The sequence below is a fragment of the Crotalus tigris genome, unplaced genomic scaffold (assembly GCF_016545835.1).
Source record: "Crotalus tigris isolate CLP2741 ecotype Arizona unplaced genomic scaffold, ASM1654583v1 scf7180000017623.1712378, whole genome shotgun sequence".
In the NCBI taxonomy this organism is placed as follows: domain Eukaryota; kingdom Metazoa; phylum Chordata; class Lepidosauria; order Squamata; family Viperidae; genus Crotalus; species Crotalus tigris.
In genome coordinates this window covers 1,090,196-1,116,269 of record NW_024096518.1, presented here as the reverse complement: position 1 = coordinate 1,116,269, position 26,074 = coordinate 1,090,196, and the positions used below count along the sequence as shown (strand labels likewise).

Here is a 26,074-nt window from a genome sequence, read left to right as displayed (position 1 = left end):
TATTGGGTTTAGAGATACCTCCATCTTGGAGAAGGCTTTTATATCCTTGATTCCAAAAGAGGATCAAGATCTTACTTTACCTAAAAATTATAGACCTATATCTCTTTTGAATATAGATTATAAAAATTTTTCAAAAATTTTAGCGAATAGACTTATGATTGTTTTGAACCAAGTGATACATACTGATCAAACAGGTTTTATAACTGGGAGATATATGAAGAATAATGTTAGAATTAATAGAATATTTGGATAAAAATAATCAGATTCCTGCAAGTTTGATTTTTTTAGATGCTGAGAAAGCTTTTGATCAGTTAAATTGGCAATTTATGTTAAGATTGGTTGAAGAGATGAATTTTGGGGATAAAATTTTGCAAGGTCTTAGAGGTATTTATCAAAAACAATCGGCACAACTTATAATTAATGGAGGTTTATCTGATGTTTTTCAAATCGGAAAGAGTACAAGACAGGGATGTCCATTGTCCCCTTTGTTGTTTGTTTTAACATTAGAAATTTTGTTGATTAAAATTTGTGAATCATCTAAAATAAAGGGAATAATGATTAATAAGAAAGATTATAAATTAAGAGCTTTTGCTGATGATTTGGTTGTTACTTTGTCTCAACCAACCTATTCGGTATTGGAGTTGTTACAGATTATAAATCAGTATGGGCAAATTTCTGGTTTTAAAGTCAATAATAATAAGACTAAAATATTATCTAAAAATATGACCAATTCGGACAAGGAGATCTTAGTTAATTTGACAGGTTTTGAAATTGTAAAGAAGGTTAAATACTTGGGGGTTTATATAACTGCTTCTAACGTAAAACTGTATAAAAACAATTATGAAATGTTATGGCTTAAAATGCAGAAGGATTTGAATGATTGGAAAAAATTGCAATTATCTTTGTTAGGGAGAATTGCTGCAGTTAAAATGAATGTTCTGCCAAAATTTCTTGTTTCAAATGATACCTATCTTAAAGAAAGAGGTAAATTTAGAAGAATGGCAGAAGGGTATTAATAGATTCATTTGGGCTGGAAAAAAACCAAGAGTTAAGCTTAAAATTATACAAGATGTTCGAGAGAGAGGAGGACTCAAGGTGCCGAATTTGAAATTGTATTATGATGCGGTGGTTTTAACGTTGATTAGTAATTGGGTTAACTTAACAAATTCAAATATACTTTTTTGGGAGGGATGGGATTTATTATTTGGATGGCATGCGTATTTAATTTATAATAAAAAGGTGGATAGGGTTTTCAAGTCCCATATTTTAAGAATTGCTTTATTGCAATTCCATATATAATATTGGAAGAAATATTATAGATTAAATTTTAGAATACCATTGTGGGGGATTCCTGGGCATGCAATAGAGGGGATAAGGAAAGGAGTGAAAATGGATAGGATTTCTTACAAACAATTGCTTAAGTGGGAAGGGAATAATTGGCAATTAAAATTATGGAGGACTTAATGCAAGAAAATATTATTTATTCTTGGTTCCAGTATAGGCAATTATTAGAAAGATGGAGTATAGATCAAAAAGTGGGTTTTACTATGGAAGATGTGAATTTGATGAAACAAATTAAAGATCAAAGTCGAACTCATATAAAAAGAGTTTATAATGTTTTAGTGGAATTGGATTCAGAAACAGAATTAGTTAAAGATTGTATGGTTAAATGGGCTCAAAATTTTGAAGAGCCGATTTTATTAGATACATGGGAGATAATTTGGGTGAGGAATGTTAAGTTCACCCAAGCTCAAAATTTACGAGAAAATTTTTACAAAATGTTTTATAGATAGCACCTTGGTCCACAAAAGATGTCTCGTATGTATCCGAATGTACAGCCCAAATGTTGGAGATGTGGTTGTTTGGATGCAGCGTACTACCATATCTGGTGGTCATGTAGAAATGTAAAGGCTTTTTGGATTAAGACTTGGTGGAACATCCAGAAAATTTTTAATGGAAAGATAAAATTTACACCACAATTATTTTTGTTAGGTATTATTGAAGATTGTGATGGCAAAAATTTCAGCTTATCTGAAAGACCATTCACAAGAGAGATATATCTCGGTGTGGAAAAGATGGGTAAATTTTGTACAGAATAAATATGGGATTAGAAACTATTATTTAGCTTTTGAATAATTTATAGTTTAAAGTGGGTATTTTTCTTTTTTTATTGTTATGTTATGGTTGGACTTGTTGTTTTTATGTATTGGAGTTAAAGTACTTTAAATTTTTTGGATGTATGTATAGTTGATTAATGTTCATTTAACTTGTATGTTTTTTTTGTTCTTTTTAACCCTGTATTCAGCTCTGGGAAGGAGGGGGGAGGGTTATAGAGGGTGGGAGGGGGAGAGGTATTTTATTGTAAAAAGTTTAAAAATTTTCAATAAAAAAAAGATCAGGTTTTTAAATCTCATATTTTAAGAAACTCTTTATTGTGTGTCTGGAAGAAGTATTATTATAAGTTAAGCTATAAAATTCCAATATGGGGTATTCCTGGACATGTGATAGAGGGGGTATCTAGGGGTGTGAATATGGATAGGATTTCTTATAAAGAATTACTTAGTTTGGTAGGGAAGGATTGGCAATTAAAATCTTTAGCTGAGTTGAAGCAAGAAAATATTGTACACTCTTGGTTTCAGTATAATCAATTGTTAGTCAGGTGGAGTTTAGATCAAAAGGTTGGTATTACTTTAGATGACGTGAATCTGATAAAACAGATTAAAGATCAAACTCGAGCCCATATAAAGAGAATTTATAATGTTTTAATAGAATTGAATTCTGAAACGGTTAAAGATTGTATGGTAAAATGGGCACAAAATATTCAAGAGCCGATTCTATTGGACACATGGGAGACAATTTGGGTTAGAAATGTAAAATTTACTCAAGCTCAAAATTTAAGAGAAAATTTTTATAAAATGTTTTATAGGTGACATTTGGATCCTCAAAAGTTATCCTGTATGTATCCTAATTTACAGCCCAAATGTTGGAGATGTGGAAGCTTAGATGCAACTTATTTTCATATTTGGTGGACGTGTAGAAATATAAAAGCTTTTTGGATTAAGATTTGGTGGAACATTCAAAAGATTTTTAAGAGAAAGATTAACTTTACGCCACAATTATTTTTGTTAGGTGTTATTGTAGATTTTCTCCATAGGAACCTGGAATGTAAGATCCATGAATCAAGGCAAGCTAGACGTAATCAAAAAAGAGATGACAAGACTGAACATTGACATCTTAGGAATCAGCGAACTAAAATGGGCAGGAATGGGTGAATTTAACTCAGATGACAATCAGGTATACTACTGTGGGCAAGAATCCCTCAGAAGAAATGGAGTAGCCTTCATAGTCAATAAAAGAATAAGAAAAGCAATACTGGGATACAATCCCCAAAATGACAGAATGATCTCAATTCGAATCCAAGGCAAACCATTCAATATTACAATAATCCAAATCTATGCCCCAACCACTGGTGGCGAAGAGGATGAAATTGACCAGTTCTATGAAGCCCTACAGCACCTTATAGAATTAACACCAAAAAATGATGTCTTTATCATCGTGGGGGGTTGGAATGCTAAGGTAGGAAGCCAAAAGATAACCGGAATAACAGGCAAGTTTGGCCTTGGAGTACAAAATGAAGCAGGGCACAGGGTGATAGAATTTTGTCAAGAGAATACGATGGTCATAACAAACACTCTTTTCCAACAACCCAAGAGACGGCTCTACACATGGACATCACCAGACGGTCAACATAGAAATCAGATTGACTATGTGCTCTGCGGCCAAAGATGGAGAAGCTTTATACAGTCAGTAAAAACAAGACCAGGAGCTGACTGTGGCTCAGATCATGAGCTTCTCGTTGCAAAATTTAGGCTTAAATTAAAAAAAGTAGGGAAAAGCACTAGGCCACTCAGGTATGAACTAAATCATATTCCTAATGAATATACAGTAGAGGTGACAAATAGATTTAAGGAATTAGATCTGATAGACAGAGTGTCTGAAGAACTATGGATGGAAGTTTGCAACATTGTACAAGAGGTAGCAACTAAAACCATCCCAAAGAAAAAGAAATGCAAGAAAGCAAAATGGCTGTCTGAGGAAGCTTTGCAAATAGCTGAGGAAAGAAGGGAAGCAAAAGACAAAGGAGAAAGAGAAAGATACATCCAATTGAATGCAGAATTCCAGAGAGTAGCTAGAAGAGATAAGAATGCCTTCTTAAATGAACAGTGCAAAGAAATAGAAGAAAACAACAGAATAGGGAGGACCAGAGATCTCTTCAAGAAAATTGGAGATATGAGGGAACGTTTCATGCAAAGATGGGCATGATAAAGGACCAAAATGGCAGAGACCTAACAGAGGCAGAAGAGATTAAGAAGAGATGGCAAAACTACACAGAAGAACTATACAAGAATGAGCTTAACATCCCAGATAACCACAATGAGATGGTCACTGACCTCGAACCAGAAATCCTAGAATGTGAAGTGAAATGGGCCTTAGAAAATCTGAGCAACAACAAAGCTAGTGGAGGTGACAGTATTCCAGCTGAGCAATTCAAAATCTTAAAAGACAATGCAGTAAAAGTGCTACACTCAATTTGCCAGCAAATTTGGAAAACTCAACAGTGGCCACAGGATTGGAAAAGGTCAGTTTACATTCCAATTCCAAAGAAAGGCAATGTCAAAGAATGTTCAAATTATCGCACCATTGCACTCATTTCACATGCTAGTAAAGTTATCTTAAAATCCTACAAGCTAGACTCCAGCAGGATGTGGATCGAGAACTACCAGAAGTACAGGCAGGATTTCGAAGAGGCAGAGGAACTAGAGATCAAATTGCCAACGTACGCTGGATCATGGAGAAAGCTAGGGAGTTCCAGAAAAACATCTACTTCTGCTTCATTGACTATGCTAAAGCCTTTGATTGTGTGGATCACAACAAATTGTGGCAAGTTCTTAAAGAGATGGGAGTACCAGACCATCTCATTTGTCTCCTGAGAAACCTATATGCGGGTCAAGAAGCAACAGTGAGAACCGAACACGGAACCACTGATTGGTTCAAAATTGGAAAGGAGTCCGGCAAGGCTGTATACTGTCGCCCTGCCTATTTAACTTATATGCAGAGCACATCATGAGAAAGGCAGGGCTAGATGAAACAAAAGTTGGAATTAAGATTGCCGGAAGAAATATCAACAACCTAAGATATGCAGATGATACCACGCTAATGGCAGAAAGTGAAGAGGAACCAAAGAGCCTCTTGATGCGGGTGAAGAAGGAGAGTGCAAAAGTTGGCTTGAAACTCAACATTAAGAAAACCAAAATCATGGCATCTGGCCATCTCAATTCCTGGCAAATAGATGGGGAAGAAATGGAGGTAGTGACAGATTTTATTTTTCTGGGCTCCAAGATCACCTAAGATGGGGACTGCAGCCAAGAAATTAAAAGACGCTTGCTCCTGGGGAGGAAAGCTATGGCAAATCTAGACAGCATACTAAAAAGCAGAGACATCACCCTGCCAACAAAAGTGCATATAGTCCAGGCCATGGTTTTCCCAGTTGCAATGTATGGCTGTGAAAGTTGGACCATAAGAAAGGCTGAGCGCCAAGAATTGAGGCCTTTGAACTATGGTGCTGGAGAAGACTCCTGCGAGTCCCTTGGACTGCAAGGCGTTCAAACCGGTCAGTCCTAGAAGAGATCAACCCCGACTGCTCTTTAGAAGGCCAGATCCTGAAGTTGAAACTCAACTTTGGCCACCTAATGAGAAGGAAGGACTCACTGGAGAAGGGCCTAATGCTGGGAAAGATTGAGGGCAATAGAAGAAGGGGACGACAGAGAATGAGATGGCTGGATGGAGTCACTGAAGCAGTAGGTGTGAACTTAAATGGACTCCAGAAGATGGTAGAGGACAGGAAGACCTGGAGGAACATTGTCCATGGGGTCGCGATGGGTCGGACACGACTTCGCAATTAACAACAACAACAATTGTAGATTTTTATGTTAAAGAGATTAATTTGATGTTGAATCTTATAACAGCAGCAAGATTATTGGTGGGGCAATATTGGAAGAAAAATTCTTTGCCTACTATGGAAAAATGGATGCTCAAAGTGTCTAATTTAGCAGAAATGGCAAATATTTCCGCTTATTTGAAGGACTATTCATAAGAAAGATATATTTCGGTTTGGAGAAGATGGATAGATTATATTCAGAATAAATATGAGACTAAAAAGCATTATCTAGCTTATGAGTAAATCTCAGATTATTACTAGTAGTTTAATATGGTAAAATTTATATTACTCTTAGTTTTATGGTTTAATTATATTATTATTTTTGTATTTAATTTGTTAAAATTTACTTTGAAAAGGAGTTGAAGCATGTTATGGATTTGACTGTTTGTATAGTTAGGTAATGTTAGTTAGATTATGATTGTTTATTTTTAACCCTGTAATCAGCTCTGGGAAGTGGGGGAGGGGTGGGAGAGATTTGGGATATATATTGTATAAAATTTTTAAAACTTTTAATAAAAAAAATAGTTGCTGAAAGCGAAAAATGACTCTTGAGAATGGTTTTTTAACATCATTATCTCATGAAAAAATAATAACTGCAAAATTTTTTCGAACTGCATATAAAGTAGCAAAGGAAAATCAATCATTCCATCATTTTGAAACAAATTGATCTACAAGAACAGAACAGAGTTGAAATGGGTCACATTCTTCATTCTACAAATGCGTGTATTAACATTGTTAATCATATAAGTGAAGAAATGAGGAAAACTGTGGTTAAAGAAATTATTCAATCCAATAAAAAAATTTCATTGATAATTGATGAATCAACCACAATAAGCAAAAAAACTACCTTCATAGTATATGTTTGATGCTGTATCGAAGGTGTTGGAATGAATTCACTGGTAAATTTGTTTTTGGACTTGGTAGAACTTGAAAAAGTAACAGCAGAAGGAGTATTTGATTCCTTACTCCAATGTCTTCACTCTTATGGGATGACAGAAGATTATTTAAAAAAATATTTGATTTCTCTGGCATGCAATGGCGCTGCTGTGATGATAGGATGTAAAAATGGAGTGAAAAAATTGCTGTCAGAACGTTTTCCTTCTATTATAGTTTGGCATTGTGCTAATCACAGACTAGAATTATCAGTAGGTGATGCTGTCAAGGAAACTTCAGGAATAAATAGATTCAAATCATTTATTGATAAACTTTATGACATATACCATGCTTCGGCAAAGAATAGTAGAGAGTTGCATTTATGTTCAGAATTACTGGGGGGGTGAGCTGCTGAAAATTGGAAGAATTTTAAGTACTGAATGGGTATCATCTAGTTTGCGTACAGTTTTGGCTGTGTGGAATAATTTTTAATCCCTTGTGTATCATTTTGAAGAAGCAATGCATGATCCCACAAGAGATAAAAATGATGACTTCCGGTTTTGGGTTGCAGTGGCTGCAGGTACATGAAGAGGCTTCTCTCTTCTTTATCTGCTTTTCCTCTGCCGGTAGACTCTTAATTGGGTCGAAAGTCACCCTGGACAGGTGACTACCAATGAGGAGGACTCTCGTTGATTGCGGGGGAAGGAGGCAGCTCCCTCCGTGGTCCGAGGCAGCTCCTCAGGGCCAACGGAGAAAAGATCGGCCAGTAACATGGCCGATCATTTAGCTGCTCCAGCCAAAAGTCAAAAGAACATCTAAGCGTTAAGAAACCATTGTGGATGATCCCGGTGAGACTTTTCCCTCTCTCTTTGCCTAACTACTCTTCTGTTGAAAGCCTTTTGGAATTACTTCCCTGCTTTGAAAGAGCTGCCTTTGTTTATCTGGGGAAAAGAGCTTTCCATAACAAAGGAAAAAACTTTTTATTGACTATTTTTATTTTTGGTTATTTGGGGACCCTGGAAAAATCCTTATCATAAAACTTTATTATTATATCTTCTAAGCTGGAGAATATTGTTTTCCTAGGTCTTGGACTTATTTTTTTTAAGGGATAAATCTTTATTGTTTGAAAAACAACAACAAGAACAACTCTATGAGAAGCCGGAAAAGAGATTTCATAGCTTTTTGACCTTGCTAATCTCATTCTTGGTGTCTGGAAGAGACTTTCATAGTTTACTGAGGACATCTTGTGGAGAAATTTAAAATTGCAACTATCTCCTGTTTCTTTGGTGGGGGTGGATACTGACTAAACGTTTTGGAATATATTTTGCCTCCACTAAAAGATAACAGGATTGGATTTAGTTACTACTGAAATGGAGAAACCATATTTACAACTCAACTGTAAACTCATACTGGAAAAAATTTATGAAGCTACTGAGGAAATATGTTCCCAAATAAGAGAGAGAACTGCAGAAATAATAAACAGAAATTCTACTGTAAACTTACAAACTGACCTTCAGACTCTATTTGATCATTCTACAGACCAAAAAGCAATAGAAGAGGAATTAATTTACATACAACCTATGGAGACTTTGGATGACCAGAAAATGATTGTAACTAAATTATCTACAATTGCAAAACCAACAGAAATGGACTTGAAATTACAACTGTTGGAGAATTATGACAACTTTGATAATCATCTACTAATTATAAAATTGGACATGATCGAGTGTTTTATCCAGCAGACAGGAGCCAGGCGTCAAAAACAGAGGATGGGAGGTCTTTTACTGACCCAAATGACATTACAAGCAATAATGGGAGATCTATTTGCTGAAATAGAGGCTTTGTTATGGAAACGTGCTTGGCATAAAAAGAAAGCCAGAATAAGACTAAAAAGAGAAAATTAAAATTATATGTAATGAATTAAAAAGATTTTGAGAAATATGGATTGATATAAGGACTAAGATTTAGAGTTGAAAATTCGTGATTATTAGAATGTATATGTTAAACAGAGTAAGAATGTACTTTTTGGAGTAATTTGTTTATTTATATGAAAATTATTTTGTAATGGAATGAGAATAAGAGTATGAAAGAGTTTTTTAGAAATTCAGATTACTTTAACAACTAATTGAGCATGTTAAGTTAGTAAGATGATGTTTTGTGTAATGATAGGTGTGTTCCTTTTTTTTAGACATGATAATTATTTGAATGAGATTTAAATGCTATTGTCAAAGCAAGAATATACAATATTTGCCTGGAAGTTCTTTGAAGTGTTTCATTAGCCGGAACCATAACAGCTATCTGAAGAAATAAGAGAGATTTGTGATAAAATTAATGATTTATGAGATTATGAATTAGAATATATCTGGATTAGTATTTTAGAAGAGATACCTGAAGTGATAATACGTTTAACTAAGATTAAATTGGACTATGGTAACTGTAAATGAATAAAGTTCAAAACAGGATTAGGATTTATAGATATGTAATGTAGAAATGGATTATGTTAAATAGATTATATTATTTGAAGGAAATAGAGAGGGAACATTTAATGTATTTACTTGAGCTATTATATGATTTTGTTTTTGGATGATTGATCACCTAACCACCATGGTGTGTCTTGAGCATTCTGTTGTAAAAGTTAAAAAAACAATAAAATTTGTTATAAAAAAGAGATAAAAATGATAAGTGCACTTACGATGGCTTGAAAAGAAAAATAACATCTACAGAATTTTTATTGGACCTAGGATTGATGTGTGATGCTCTCCAAGAATTATCAGACTTAAGTTTGGACCTACAAGACCGCAACATGGACCTGTATAAGGCAAATAAAAAAATAAAAATACTGGTACAAATTTTTTGAAGAAAGAAGGCAGAATTTTGGGCCTTATTATAAATGTGCTGTTGCTGCTGTACATGATCTTCGCTTTCGTGGAGTTTTACTTCACAAAAAAGATTCAAAAAAGGATCCTCTCATTGACCCAAGTATATTTTATATAAAATTGAAAGAGTCAATTGAAAAAAGATTGCTTGATAGCAAAGACGATGAGTTGGCGTATTGGTCTCACATACTTGATCAAAAACATTGACCTGAAGATGTTAATACTCAACTGACATTTGGAGAAGTGGAAATTAGAAACTTGTCAAATGAAAGAGAAATGATTCGTGGATTTTGTGAACATATTCTTGAAAAGACATATCCAGAAAAACTGTTGCATTTGATACAGACTCTGAATACCATTCCCATTTCTTCAAGTGAATGTGAACGTGGATTTTCATAGTTTAATCTAATTGCTACCCAAACAAGAGCTTCGTTAAAGACTAAAACAATTTCAGCACTTTTGTTCATTAAACTTGTCAGATCACCTCTGAGACTTTTCAATCCTTCAAAGTACGTTGATCTGTGGTTACTCAGAGGACGACATTCGGCCATAGATACTAAGAGCAAGGAAAGGAGTCGAGAAGATTTGCCGGATGAGAATTAGACAAAACTTTAGAATTTATTATGAACATTTGTCTTTAATACAATAAATTAAATTTATGTTAAGAATTGAATATATATATATATATATATATATATATATATATATATATATATATATATATATATATATATATATATATATGTTTTCTGAGGTTTTCGCGGGTATTTGTATGTAGGTCTTTGGTTGTTCGGGTTTTCTCCCGCGTAAAATTGGAAGTGTCTTGGCGACGTTTCGACGAAGTCTCATTCGTCATCTTCAGGCTGGTGCTTTCAGCTTTGTGCTTTGAGCAGCAATGTGTGATCTTAGCTGTTTCTTCCTTTTAACTGCCAGTGGGGGTATGAACTGATTGGGTGGGAGCACACTCTCACCAATGTACTAACATCCAATGGATTCCATAGAAATAAGATTACAAACCTAATCCAAAAAGAAACCCCCACTAAAATCCAAGACAAAGAACAAGAAAACGGCAAAGCCCTCCTCCCATACATAAAAGGCACCACAGACAGAATCAGTAAGATCCTCCATAAACACAACATCAAAACAGCATTCTGCACAAACAGAAAAATATCCACCATCCTTAGAAACCCCAAAGATAAAATTGAATTAGAAAATCAAGGAGCATACGAAATCCCATGCACCACTTGTCCCACCACATACATCGGACAAACCAACAGAAGAATAAGTGCACGCATTGAAGAACATAAGAACTCAGTCAAAAAAGAGGAACCAACATCTTCCCTGGTCCAACACCTTAAAGCCACAGGACATGAAATTGACTTTAAAAATACCAGAACCATTGCCAAAAGTGAACATTTTAATAACAGAATAATCAGAGAAGCCATCGAGATAGAAAAACGCCCACACAGCATGAACAAGCGAGATGATACCTCCCGCCTACCAGCCATTTGGAAACCCGCCCTTATTGACAAACGACTCCCTAACACAAAAAATGATACCAGACCCACACTCACAAAAACCACACAGGATGTCACCACCACACATCCACGCAAAAAACAAACCCAAAGCCACACCGATGACGAGGCACGACCACAAACCAGAAGCCAGACCACAGCTGCATCATTAGCCACTTTAAACCCCTCCAATCCATACATGAAGCAAACTGACACCCTCCATGAAGAGGAGACACGACCACGAACGAGAAGCCAAAAAATAGCAAGGCAGCCCAAAATCTTAAACCCCTCTGCAACTCAGACTAACCTGAGCACAACCAAACAGAACACTCCCCCAGCCATCAGAGCACAGCCAAGCCCCTAACCATTCAGAACACACCTCCACCCAATCAGAACACAGCCAAGCTCCCACCCAATCAGTTCATACCCCCACTGGCAGTTAAAAGGAAGAAACAGCTAAGACCACACATTGCTGCTCAAAGCACGAAGCTGAAAACACCAGCCTGAAGATGACGAATGAGACTTCGTCGAAACGTTGCCAAGACACTTCCAATTTTACGCGGGAGAAAACCCGAACAACCAAAGACCTACATACATACATACATACATACATACATACATACATACATACATACATATTTATATAAATAAAATTATAAATAAAATTATATAAATAAAAGATTAACAAGATGAGAGGGTTTTTTGTTTTTTTTGTTTTTTAGAAAAAAAGCACTGGTTATATGACAGAGATACCTAGCTGGTAGAGAGGGTGTGCAGAGTGGCTCAAGAAGTGTTTCTAGGTAGGGCTGAGAAATCAACTTGCAGCTCTAAATAAATAGCCCTATCTCAGTTGAATTTTTTTCCCCATAGTTCCAAGGGGGCCTCTCATCCAAATCAGCTTCATACAGAATGTCTTTCTTTTCTATTTTACACTTCAAAAAATCCACACTATTCTTTAGCTGTTTGATTTCTCCAGTAAGCTGATGAATCTTCTCACAAATGTCTTTTAGGAATCTATTAATTTTTAATTCTAGCTTTGCTTTCATTTGCTTGAATTGCTTGACGTGTTTCACTTGAATATTTTCCAGAACAGCTCTTAGGAATTGAGGTTACTCTTAAACTCTTCCTTCTTGCTTTTTCCTTATCACCATAACTCCCAAACTTTCCCCCTCCTATTTTCCCCACTGCAACAACCCTGTCAGGTGAATTGAGCTGAGAGTATATGGCCCAAGGTCACTTAGCTAGCTTTCATAGAGAAGGCAAGATTTGAATTTATGGTCTCCCAGTTTCCAGTCTGATATTTTAACCACTAAACTAAACCCATATGAATGATAAGGCTCAGTTTGTTAAAGTTAAATTAATTGTTTGCAGACAATTTTGCGATCCTTGTTGCCCTTTTGTGGTCAAATAGTAGCTCTAGAAATTTGTTCCATTAAATTATATCTTACTGGTACAAGCAATATTCTGTCTTGGCTCTCTCTTGTGCTCAAATATTCCATTAAAATCAAACAGCTTTAATTCTGATATTATTTTCTGTCCAATCAGAATTCTTTTTCTCCCACAACAAACTTCTTAAAATCACTAGTTATAAAAGTTTTTATTCAAAAACTTAAGGCAAAGTCAATGTAAAAGGAATAGACTCCTCAAAAAAGTTTAAGTCATTATGTTTCAAAAATGTGAAAATATTTTTAAGCTTCGTAATTCTGGTTCATCTCCATTATCTTTCCTCCCTGCCATTTTAAAGTCATGGAGCTTCTATAATGATGCAGTTTGAAAAAAAGAAGCAGGCTGCAGCCAAAAAAAGTCCCCTTTAAAGTAGAAAAAATCAACAAAATTAAATGTCTAAGAGATGGAATACACAATTTATTGTCCATTTTAAAAATAATTAAAAATCTTTGATTCTTCCATGGTAATCTTGCTTCTTGGTTGCCTGCCCGTAACTGAAGACTAACCGAGTCTCTTCATGCTGCTCCAAAGTTTTCCACAGGAACCCAGATACCCAGAGAATTGAGACAGGGTAGTTTCTTCTTCAGTTGCCAGGTGCCCATATTTTGATCACATGACTGTGGGGATGTTTCAACAGTTGTAAGTTTAAGGACCAGTTATAAGTAAGTCATTTTTCAGTGCTGTTGTAACTTCAAATAGTCACTAAAGAAATGGTTTAGGACAAAATGTATTTGCATCCAATTTGCTTAGTAAAATTGTCTCAATCTTATTCCTTTTTTAAAAGAATACCCTGCTCACCATGGATTTATTATTTTTTAAACTTTTATCAGTTTTTTTTCTAAAGAAAAGTTTACAGCTTCAGAACAGATTTTTTTTTTTTTTGCTAGGTTATAAGTGATAGGAATGGAGTCTAAAACATTGAGAATCTTTTCTTTAGTATATCTAGCCATGTCAGAGCAATTCCTTAAAGCTCTCCATTTCATTATGATGATTTTAAAATCCCTTCCATACCAAGGAGGCTAAGATTTAAGGGGTTTTCAACTTTCTGGTCCAAAAATCTAAGACTTTGGGGTTTTAAAAACTGATTAATATTGGCCTTTAAAGTTGTCTGTTATAAAATTTATTAGTTTATCAGAATATAAAATACAAAGAAAATTTAAAAAAAATGGAAAATTAGGGGAGAAAAAAGAGAAAGGAGAAAGAATGGACTAGAAGGGAAAAAAAGGTGTTGACTTTCGATAATAAAAGTAGAGCCTCAACTTTGTACTTTTAAGTAATAATTACTAGCCATTTCTAATCAGCACAAACCCATCTAATCAGCAAAATCAAAATTTCATTTTTTATCACAATCACAAAATCCAGAAGTGATTTGCAAATGGAAAGAAGATTAGGTTCTTTTTTTAAAATAAAGCAATCGATTTAACTGTCTCTACTTTTTTTCCTTTGCTGTGGGAAATAATATATATTTCTGTTTGTACTTATTAATCTTTATGAACTATCATTTATATTAACCAAATTTATTAACTCTCTCAGGTTCTTTAACTTTAAAGGAGAAAAACCTTTTGTTTAAACCCATTTTAAGACTCAAGACTTTTCTTTGAAAATATTTCTAAAATCAATAAATTTTAGTACATCATTTTTACTTCCTCCTAACTTTTATACCTTCAAATTCACTTTCAATAGAATTTACAAATTTTAAGAATTATTTAAGCATTGTATGTATAAAAAAATGTTCAAACCCACTATATAAACACAAAACTACATTAGAGCTTCCTTTCAATTACATATATCAGATTTGTAAAGAGCTGTCCTAACTCCAGTTGCTTCATTAACGTATCCTCAGAGAACAAAATTTTATGCTTCTCTGGAATGACTGTCAAATCTCTTTTTCTCAAAGAATTTTCATCCTTGTTAGTATCCATGAAGAAAAAGTCCCAAACTTGTCCTCTTGAGAGTTGTGGATTTATTTGGAACTCTTGTTTCAGTTGCGCTTGGAGGGTTGGATTTAATGCACCATCATAATAAAGATTGGTGTCATATTTGTATTCCATAATTGCAGATAAGTCACTTACATCAGAATTTCCCAACCTTTCCAGGTTGGCAGCCTGGAAAAGAAGAGGAAAAAAAAAGAGGAAAAGAAGGGATGGTTTTGTGGGAGGGGCAGGTATATGTGTGTGTCCATGAGTGTGTGCGCACACATACAGACCCACTTGTGCGAGTGTTGCCAATGTTTGTGGCCTCGCTCACATGAGCAGGGCCATGAGCCCTTGTGCAAGTGGGGCTGCAAGCACCCATGACACTCATGTTCTCATGGGGTTGCAAACACCCGCAACACTTGTGGCAAATGGGGCTGCAAACACCCATGATGCTCGTGGCAATGCTCGCGCAATGGGGCCACAAATGCCTGTGACACTCATAACAATGCTTGTGCAGGCAGGGCTACAAATGCTGGCGACCAATAGACAAGTTGGGGAGTCCTGCTTTACATTGTCAGGTTTTTGTGAAATTGTGTCAGTGGTTTGATACCTTTAACACATGATTGCACCTCTTGCTCTTCTTTTATATCATTTATAACATATCTTCCTTTATGACATCCTTAGAACATAATTGGTCTATAAAGGAATTAGTTTCTATAAAAATATGCTTATTTTTAACCATTTTCTTAGCTCCCTCTTGTGGTCAAAGAATATTTTTTTTATAAAGTAGTTATTGATTCCTAGCCAGAGTTCATAAAAATTGAAAAGTTTCAGTCACCCACAATAAAGCAATTCAAATCAACAGATTACTTAAGTATAGTAAAATAAAGTCACAGATTTCCATTATGTTTCTCCATCAAATTTTAAAAAAACCCCAATACTCCATACTTATTTTAGCATGCCTTCAGCAACCCTCTTCCTTGTTATAATAATAAAGTCTCAAAAATGGTGCATTTAGTCATAGTAGATTGTGACTAAAACAAGCCTCTTTTAGCTAATACAGATAATCCCATAAATTAAGAAATGAAAGGCACAAATTACTGTCTGTTTGAAAAATAAATTCCAAAATGGCTTCTTTTTCAACAATGAAGTGATTCAGCCCAACCCCCAGCTGTACGGCTTACCAGCTGCTCTGAAGCACAGTTCCTGAAGCTTTTTGCAGACGACTGCTATCTGGAGGATCTTCTGGGGTGATTCTAGGACTGTCCCTTACCAAGGAGAATCATATAAACTAAAGGAATGCCTTTTCTTCTGTTATTAAGTTGAAAAAAATACCATTCCAGAGAGACAAACCTCCCTGTGCATTTATCATCCGTCCACTATTGTCATAGGGAGCCCTTTAATATTTGCCATTAAGGTTGTCTGGATGTTCTGTTATTTCAGAGTCTCCTGCTTCAAACTCAAGATAACTGTACTTTCTTCCCATCAATCATATCAGTCAATCCTGAAACATTCTAAAGAAAGGGAGTGTATTTTGGTTAGCAAATATGCAAAAGTAGTTTGCAAAATAATATATTAGTATTATAATATTCAAAATCTGTAATAAAATGATTCTGCAATGTAATCACATACTCGCTTCTTAGAAGTAGGATTTGAAAGATGTCATAAAAAATGCCCTATCTTTCTTAGGCATAAATATATTTTAATTTATTGTAGCATCAGTAATCAAGCAGGGATTGTACTAAAGCAAAAACTTTAGATTTTGACAATTGGAGATTGTTATCTGTTTCAGAAACCTATCTATAGGCAAATATGTAGCAATCTGAAAACAGAAAAGCTAGCTTAGCATCTTACTTTCCCCATAGATTGCAGAGCAGTTATATTCAGTCATTTGGACTGTAACATTAGGCATCTGTTTAAGGCCAAATGGAATAGTGTGTACTTATATCATATAGCTTCCTGTTCATTATATGTTTTAATGTAAATTTTGTTGTGATTTATGGCTGACATTCAGTTGTTCGCTTATATATTGTTCTGTGATTATAATATTTTTGCCTTTTATTTGAATGCATCTACCCCAGCAAGCTAGGTACTTCATGATGTAATGTTTTCTTCTCTTAACAGAACAGTCCTGAGGAGGAGACCGAATTAAAGAAACTAAAAGTTTTGGAGAAATCAGTGGAACAGCTTGCTAAAAAAATAGATGAAGTAAATAAAGAACTTAGAGAGATTCAGAAAGTAAGTTACTTTACATTTCAATAGTTAATATATATTTGTAAAAGTCAGGGATAGATTTTTCAATTTAGAATCTGACAAAATCTAGCAAAATGTATGGTCAAAAGTATCTCTATATGAATATGAAAATGAATTTTCTTCAGAATGATTGCTACTGTATATAATATGTAGGGCTCTGGAGGTGTGACTCTGAGATATGTGCAGGTGTAACGCAGATCATGCATATTTTAGTCTAGAATTGTGATAGATTTAATCTAACTGAGATTTGGGAAGGCGCTCCCAGTGAGGGAAGAGTGATATATCTTTGATTATGAGTATTACTAACATTATAATAGAGCCTATATCTGAAAGTAACTCTCCCAATTAATGGTGCGGAATTGTAAGACTATGTGTGATCTGTTCATGTGATATTGGGGAAGGACTGTATAGGTTCAGAGTTGATGTAGAAGACAGCCAGCTTGCATAGCAGTAGAGAGAGAAGAAAATAGAGAATAGAAGCCTGCACATGAAGGAAGTTTGAGTATGTGATGTTGATGAACAAATGTAAGTCAGTGGTGTATCATGCTTACTGAGGTATATTAGTAAATTTCATTTATATTCATATGAGTCAGTGCTTTTCTCCATAGAAAGTTGGACACATATTGCCTGTTGTATACATGGAATTACAGAATTATGGATATTATAGGAACATAGCTCTTACAGCTGTAATAATAAAAATGCCTATTCCAATTAACTTATGAATAAGCATAATGTAAACAGTGTATTTTTCATATAGGATTTTCTTGCAAAGAATAATCAAACTGAAGCTCTTAGTCAGTTGGATAAGCGGATAAAGGGAATTGCTGAGCAGTTTATGAAAATTCTGGAACAAATAGATGCTATTGTAAGTAAATAATGACAACATATTGTGGTTAACTGAAAGAAATCTCAGTTCTTTAATTTGAAATGATGTTGATATCAGAGTTATTAAGCATGGTTAATCGTAATGGTCAACATAAGTAAATTTATAATAATCACTATAGTAATATAATACCTTGTCACAGAGATTACCAACCTTCAATAATCTAAGTAGTTCCACCATCCCAAGAAAATCTTCTGAATGTTAAAATACTTTTAAATCCACAAGATTTGTTGAACTTCATATCCAGATTTTTTGAAGTTTCGTGGAATGTCAAATTCTCATGAGATTTTGGCCATTTTATTTTATTTTATTTTATTTTATTTTCAATTGAATTCTTGGTGTTTATGGACATGATTTTGGAAGATAAGCCATGGCTTTATAGGTGTCTTATAACGAAATCTTGAGGTTTTAAATCACGGGTGTGAAACTCGATCACATCTCATGACGTATTGTGACTTTTTTGCCTTTGTGAAGTCAGGGTGGGCGTGCCCTGCGCGTATGCATCCGGCCTATGGGCCACCAGTTTGATACCCCTGCTTTAAATCATTAGTTGTAAAATCTCCCTTTTGAGAAAACTGCATTTTATTAGTTAAGTTTAATGTTGGCCATTTTTAATGCAGACTGTCAAGCCCTCAGAGGCTGGAAAGCTTAGGAAACAAGAATCCCTTAGATTTCTGGAAATATATTTATTGCTGGTAATATAACATTACGGAATTTTAAAAGCTAATCAAAACAATTCTCCTACATTCAACTGTAACTAGAGTGATTTTCTTTTTTTCCTCTTCTCTAGACTCAAACATCTTTTCTATAATGGCTTTGTTTCTTCCCTAAACTGTTTTGCTTCTCCCTCACTATTCCCAAACTCTGTATCTTTGATAACAAGACATCCATGGCATGACTCTACATGGTTGTACTCCAGATATAATCTTCATGTTGGAGCAGTGGCAACGTGACCTGATGGGGGATCTGTCAATATCCCCTTTTTCATGGTCAGTCCAAGCCCTGATGATTTTGAGATCCTCTTATACTGCCCCCCACTGTGAAGAGCACTAGACTTATTCATATGGTCTGTCTCGGTGACTGATGAATCCACTTGGGTTCCAAAGAGAGCTAGGGGAGATCCTAGAGACATTGCTATATGCTCTTGTGGAGGCTTTGGCTGCAACCTGGAATCAGAGAACATCTGAAGTTCTGAACAGAATTGTACTTATGTGCCTTCCCCTGGCACATCAGCCCCAACACTCTCGATGGTCCACAAGGAACTGAAAAGAGTTGATGACAGAAGCAACATTGGCATCTGGTCCCACCTTGGGGAAAGGTCTCAGACGATCATCTTCAGGGCCTCACAGAAGAGTTTGTGCAATACTTGATGGATAAAATCACTCAGATTCACTCTTGATTGGAGTCCAATGTGGTGTAATTCTAATTGAAATGCCCAGGGAATGGATTTACCCTATTATGTGGGAGCAGTTTGATGAAGTAGATAGGATCTTTGGGACTGTCAGTGCAATTACTTGCTTATTTGATCTCTGCCCCTCTTGATTATTGAAAACTTCCAGAACAGTGAATTCTGGGTGGGTGCAAGTAACAAGTAAAGCATCACTGCAGGAGGGGAAGTTCCTGACATCCTTTGAAGAGGCCATGGTATGTCTTTCCCTTAAGAAGCCATCATTAGACCCTACTGTACAGGTAGTCCTCGAGGTACGAACTTTATGCCCATTAGGCTCGTAAGTCAAAAAATTCATCAAATGAATCAGATTCAATTTTACAAATTTTTTAAATCAAATTCATTAATTGAATGAAATGGGTTGTTAAATGAACGAAGACCTGACTTACAATTTTCTCCGATTTGTTAATTGATCGCTGCCACGTTCAGTTCAGTTAATTGAACTGAGAGGCTTTCCTGCCGGCCGCCCATTAGCTATTTGGGGTGCAGCCAGTGCAGGAATTAAATTGCCTCAAGCTGGGCTTGCAGCCATTGCAATTGTTTTTTTGCTTTTTTTAAAAAAACAACTGCTGCTATTGTAGTTAGCTCAAGCATTTTCAACTGCCCAGAGCAAGTGCTTAAAAAACAACAATCACTTGCCACTAATTAGCTTAAGAGTTTCCAGCCAGGTACACAAAGAGAGATGGGGGAGGGATTTGCAGAACTCTCAGGTTGCAACAGTAATAGAGATGGAAGGGACCTTGAGGTCATCTAGTCTAACCCACTGTTCCCCTAATAAAGAATTTCTGATAAATGCCTATCCAGTCTCGGATGGCAAAATCAATATTCAAGAAACTCTACCGCCTTGAGATGCCATAAGATAAATTTTTATTGAATACACATCCCGGCACTGAAGAAGTAATATCAACTCTAAGTTTCCTGCACAAAATTCTGGTTAGTTACCAATAGCTTTTCATAACCCCTACTCACCATGTGTTCACATTGGCTACTTACGTTCTTTCTGATTGTTATGGGAATGGTCCACTTCTCTGCCAGACACCTGCTTTGGATGACCTTGGTTCTCACAGTCCATAGATGGCTTTCTGAAACATTTCTTTCCCAGACTATCTCTCCCCTCCTTTTCTATGGCAAGTTGAGCAGCTATAGAAGTTAGCAAGCATCATAACAATTCAACCTTGATACTCTTCTTAAAAGCTTCCAGTGATGGAGCACCCACAACTTCTGAAGGCAATTTAAATTTAAAACCTACAATCTACAGCAATATACGCTAATCTCTAAAATAAAAACAAGGAAACACAACATTGTGGAATACTTTGTATAGATCCTGGCTAGCATTCCTACAAGCAGTTTCAAGGAAAATGGAAACAAACTTTATCTTTGAAAATACTGTACTTACAAATACAATAGTTTGCAAATTACAGTATTTAAAAAGTAGAGCAGTTCCCAAAGTGCTTGCAGAAAGCAAGCACTATAGAATAACAAAAAAAAAATATTTTAAAATACTTACAGAAGCAGTCCTGAAGCCCAGACAGCAGCAGATTCTCCACGCAGCACCAAAAAAGAAAAACAAACTGGTGCCACTCAGTTCTTGTTTGGCCATGTGACCAGGGACCAAAACACCCCCCCCCAACTTCAGGAAATTGCATTCGTAACCCAACTGGCCCAGGCAAGTCACAGAGTTAAAAATGGCCACGACTTGCAGCAGTAACTGAATCCAAGTCACATGGCTACAGAGGCCTCTTTGCTTACAATTTTGAATTTCTAATGTAAGTACCCTTTCTGAATAAATTTGTTTTTGTAAAAACTTGCTAAATGAACATTCGTACTTGGGGGATTACTGTACTGGACAATTGTCATCCAGTTTTCCACCTTCCCTTTCTAGACAAGGTAATGGAAAAAGTGAGTATGTTGCAGCTCTAGAAGGTCTTGGATGACACAGATTACCTAGCTTCCTTTCAGTCAGGGTTCAAACCTGGTCATATGAAAGAAACAACATTGGTCATACTAGTTGATGATCTCTGCTGACAGTAGAATAGAGGCAGTCCATCCATTCTTGCTCTTCTTGACCTTTCTGCAGCTTTTGATACCATCAACCATGGTATCCTTTTGGACCAACTGCCAGATTTGGGACTGGGAGGTACAATGTTGCATCAATTTAGTTTCTTTCCCCATGACCGGTTACAATCTGGGTTAATAGATTGCTTCTTTGTGAGGTTCCACAGGGCATGGTATTCTCTCCACTCCTTTTTAGCTTCTACATGCTGGGTGAGATCATACAACACAATGGGATGTGATATCATCAATATGCTGATGATACTCAGCTTTACATCTTCACCCCTGGTACCCAAGGGATGCTGTAGCTGCCTTTCACAATACCTGGTGGCTGTGGGGGCCTGAATGGGGGACATCAGACTGCAACTGAGTCCTGGTAAAATATGTGGAGCCTCAGGATCCAGATGTTTATCATCTTTAGTTTGGGTGGAGTGGCACTATCCCAGATAGATCCAATCCACAGCTGAGAGTTTCTTCAATCTAGACTCATGACTCCTGCTCAAAGAGCCGAGGCAATCATAGCTAGGAGAGCCTTTGCACATCTCTGTGTTATGTGCCAATTATATCCTTTTCTGGATCATGAGATCCTGCACTCAGTCACTTATATCTTGGTCCTCTCCTGCTTGGATTATTGCAATGTGATGTATTTGGGGCCACTCTTGAAGCGTTCTTGGAAGGTATGATTGTCAAAAAGCACAGCGCAGGCAGTTTTAGATGATCCTAGGATGGCATTTGTAACACACTGTTATGTGAGCTGTACTGGCTGCCAATCTCCTTGCAGGTGCAATTCAAGATGTTGGTTGCTATCTTTTAAAGTCCTTTATGGCATGGGACCATGATTCCTGTGGAACTGTCTTTCTACCATGGTATCAGTTGCTCCACATGTGCTGACAGAAAGGGCCTACTATGGATCCCATAAACCACAGAATTTTGGTTGATGTGATCCAGGAGAAGAGCCTTTTCTGCCATGACTTTTGCTCTTTGGAACTTCTTATTACCTCGTCTCTTTTAAGCCTTCAGAAAAAGCCTTAAAACCTAACTATGTTGGCTTGGGGTCATGAGGGAGAAGCTGTTGGCTGGAGGTGGTTGGTACATTAACAAAGAAGGTATGCCCCCTCACCTCTAAGCCTATCATTTTAGTTTGTTTTAATTTTTGTAATTTTATAATGGTTTTCTATTTCTAATTGTTCGGATATTTGTATATTTTATCTTACTATAAGATTCTCAGTGTCATCTAGAATTTCAAGATGGGCAGCAAATAAAAGGTCTGAAACAATTCTTCACAGCCATATGACCCTGCCCATTTCACCCTGGATTTTCTAGCACGGCTGACCCACAACAGCCCTTTGTGCATGGCTGGTCCTCCACTGGTGATATACCTCCACCACAACTTTTCCGCTGCTTCTCCGAGGCTGCCTAATCATGGCTGATGCATCATGATCCAAGTCTTCATGACCAGTTCCCCCCATGGATGATTAAATGTGCCTCTGGTTCTTCTAACTTCTGACCCGCTTTTGGTTCGTGCCCGACCACAAGAGGCACAAGGGGCATTGGCAGGAGCGGTGCTGGAAAGCAGTGGTGATATTTAAGGGGCTGGGGGGCTGCGGTACAACGTTCACCAGCACCATTTGGATGGCAAGGGGAGGGGATGACAGGCTTTGCCAGCAGCATTTCAATAGCTCAGGGTGGGAGATGAAGAGAGTGGCTGAAATGTATTATTCTTATGACCAGGGTTGCTGCTGGCTTATTTTAAAATGATTCTCAATTTCCCATTTTTTTTCCTGGCTTCCTTTTCATCAAAGTTCAGCAGCTGTGATGGATTCTGGTAGCCAACAACTGGGAGGATCTCTCTCTCTCTCTCTCTCTCTCTCTCTCTCTCTCTCTCTCTCTCTCTCTCTCACACACACACACACACACACACACACACACACACACACACACACAAACACACACACACACACACACACACTGTTGGAGCTGTGGCTCCCTTCCTGCCAACCTCCCCCACCCAGCATTTAATCTGCTCTTGCTGGGATGGTGATCACCCCCTTTTTTCAAGGCAGCTGTTAAGTTTTCCCCCTCCCCCAGTGCAAAGAACTTCACAGTGCAAGGAAAAACAAGCGCAAGAGATGTTTCAGGTGTGGAAAATAAAAGGAGGAGCAATTTCTGAATGAAGAGATATATTGGGTCAGGGGGAAGAGGCATATTGGGAGGGCGTGTTTGGTGGCATGGGATTGTGGCCCCAGTAGAGCTGCATGGGAGCCAAATCCTCATTCTTCAAACTAAGGGGATGGTGGCTATTGCGCCTGATGCCTGCATGCATACGTTTTTACCTTCCCTCCCTGCCCCTAAACTAATAGATTTTTCCCCATGTTGTGTGAGAATTTAATGCTCAAAATGTGGTAATATCATTGCTGGCAAAGCCTCTCTGTTACACCCTCCCCACCATCCAAATGCTGCTGTCAAATGTGACACTGCAGCCCCCCAGCACCTGCTAAAACACCGCTGATTTACAGCAGTGCTCCTGCCAATGCCCCCACGCCTCTCCCCATCAGGCACATGCCAAAAGTGAGCTAGAAACACCAGAGGCACATTTAATCGTCCTCTGGGGGAATTGACTGTGAAGACTTGGATTACGATGCATCAGCCATGATTAGGCAGTCTTGGAGAGGCAGTGAAGTTGTGGCGGCGATATATCAGCTATGGACAAATGGCTGTGGTGGGTTAGCCAGGGTGAAATGGGCAGCATCATGTGGTGATTTGCCAGTCCATTCTGGCAAATAAATTTCATAACGCTGCATTATTTTAAAAAAAGCTTTGACTCCATTTCTGGAGAAAAGTTGTGTAAAAAATAATTAGAAGCTTCAATTGATATTAATAAACTCCTGCTGGCATTCATAAAAATATTGCTTAATAACATATATATTCAATTAAGACTTGACCTTAGTTCAGGTCAGCTTTCTGCTATGGCACTTATCTTCAAGATCTAAACAAGAATATATTTTAAATCTTTTGCTGTTTAACTTCTACATCAAAGAAATGAGGGAAAACCTTATACTTCCAAAACATCAGCCCATATATCTAACTGGCAGACTTATATCATTATTTTTATATAGAGACAATTCAACCAGTATCTGAACTCTCTACTATCTAAGAGCTCACAATGCACCTGGTGTAGCCTAAGCCCAGTAAAGCCAACACCTTCCCCTAGGTGCCCAATGACGGCACAATCAGACTGGAATGGTTACGGGGTTCAAGGGTGACTTACTAGGGGGACATTATTGGAGTCCATGTCGCTCCTCTCCAGTGTGGTCAGAGTTCCCTGGTCTCTGTAGCTAGGCAGGGAGAACTCAACGATTTCAAGTCCCTCCACCATCTTGCGAGCCCTCGGGGTGAGCTTTCCCACTTTCTTCCTAGCATTGCCACTGGGTTTTGGAGTTGTTTTGCAAGTCGGCGGCACAATGCCCTTCCCACATTTGAAGCAGCCAATGAGTTGGTGTATGGGCATCCAGGTGTTCTTGGGGCATCCTTCTCCAGGGGGGAGGAACAGTGCCATCCGTGGGCATTGTGACTGTGACTCTTACCCAAGTTGATTTCCAACTCCCCAGCTAGTGCATACCACTGGCGTAGAGTGCAGGGGGCTCCCCGTGAGATGCAGGTGTTGTATACATATTGTTGAGCCCATCCTAGAAGCATTCTATCAGGATGTCTTCTGGCTAATTTGCTAACTGAAACCTTGGCTAAAGGGAATTACAACGTTCTCTAATAGTTACAGCTCTTAAAAGAAATTTAGAAACCTGAGAAGTAATATAGGAGGAGCCATCCCCTAGACAATATAAGACACCAAATTACTAACATTAGAACCAGAGGGATCAATTCCAAGGAGAGACAATAATTTAATTCTGGCTGTGTTATACATAGGGCAGTATGATAAGACATGTTCCATAGTTTCAACTTCAGCCCTATCACAGGAGATACAATATTTTCCAAGAAACAAATTGCAGATATTTCAGTGGAAATGAAGTGATAGTGAAAGGGATTTTCATTAAACTAATATATCTACTGGGAACAAAGTCAGTTATGCCCCTTCTCGGAGATTCCTGATCTGTCCTATGAACAACTTCTTCCTTCAGAGGGTAAAGAAAGGCATCAAGTGAAGAATAGTTTAGATCTAACTATACATGAAGTGGAACATCAAAAGAATTCTTGATTTTAAGGAAAACTATGTATGTAATTAAAGACATAGCTTAGACTTGAACAAAACAGATTTTAATAAATTCAAAGCAATAATCAGATTTTCATGATAGAAGTTAAAGAGAGCCAATGTGGTGTAGTGTTTGAGATGGGATGGGATGGGATGGAATAGAACGGAATGGAATCATAGGGCTGGAAGAGACCTTGAAGGTCTTTTAGTCCAACCCCTCTGCCCATGGCAGGGGATCTTATATCATCCCAGACAAATGGTTGTCCAGTCTTCTCTTGAAAACTCCAGCAATGGATGCCTATGAAGATTCTCAGTCATCAGGTCGTAGTTTTCTCAATTTTTTTTTTTTTAAGGCAATGGACTGATTTTTTTGAGGAAGGAGAAGAAAAAGACATTTTGCTTCCCATCCAGGAAGCTTGGTTAGTTGTACATTGGAAGCATTTTCTTTTTTTTCCTCAAAAAAATCAGTCCAGTTGCCTTTTCAAAAAACACCTTTGAGACTCCAACAATGGAGCACCCACAGTTACAGGAGGCAAGCTGTTCCATTGATTAATTGTTCTCCTTAGTTCCTAGCTGTATCTCTATTAATGAGCTTCTACCCAATGCTTCTTT

General features: G+C 37.1%; 1 protein-coding gene across 3 annotated transcripts in view; it reads left to right on the top strand.

Moving 5' to 3' along the window:
• The window catches only part of BAG1 (BAG cochaperone 1), a 105,833-nt gene that overhangs the window by 65,374 nt on the left and 14,385 nt on the right, over positions 1 to 26,074 (top strand). For 2 of the 3 annotated variants that reach the window (XM_039332199.1, XM_039332190.1), the window contains 2 exons: positions 16,748 to 16,861; positions 17,634 to 17,741. In XM_039332199.1, coding sequence (XP_039188133.1) covers positions 16,748 to 16,861; positions 17,634 to 17,741 — 222 coding nt within the window. The remainder of the gene's footprint in view (positions 1 to 16,747; positions 16,862 to 17,633; positions 17,742 to 26,074) is intronic. The other variant, XM_039332208.1, reaches the window with a different exon arrangement.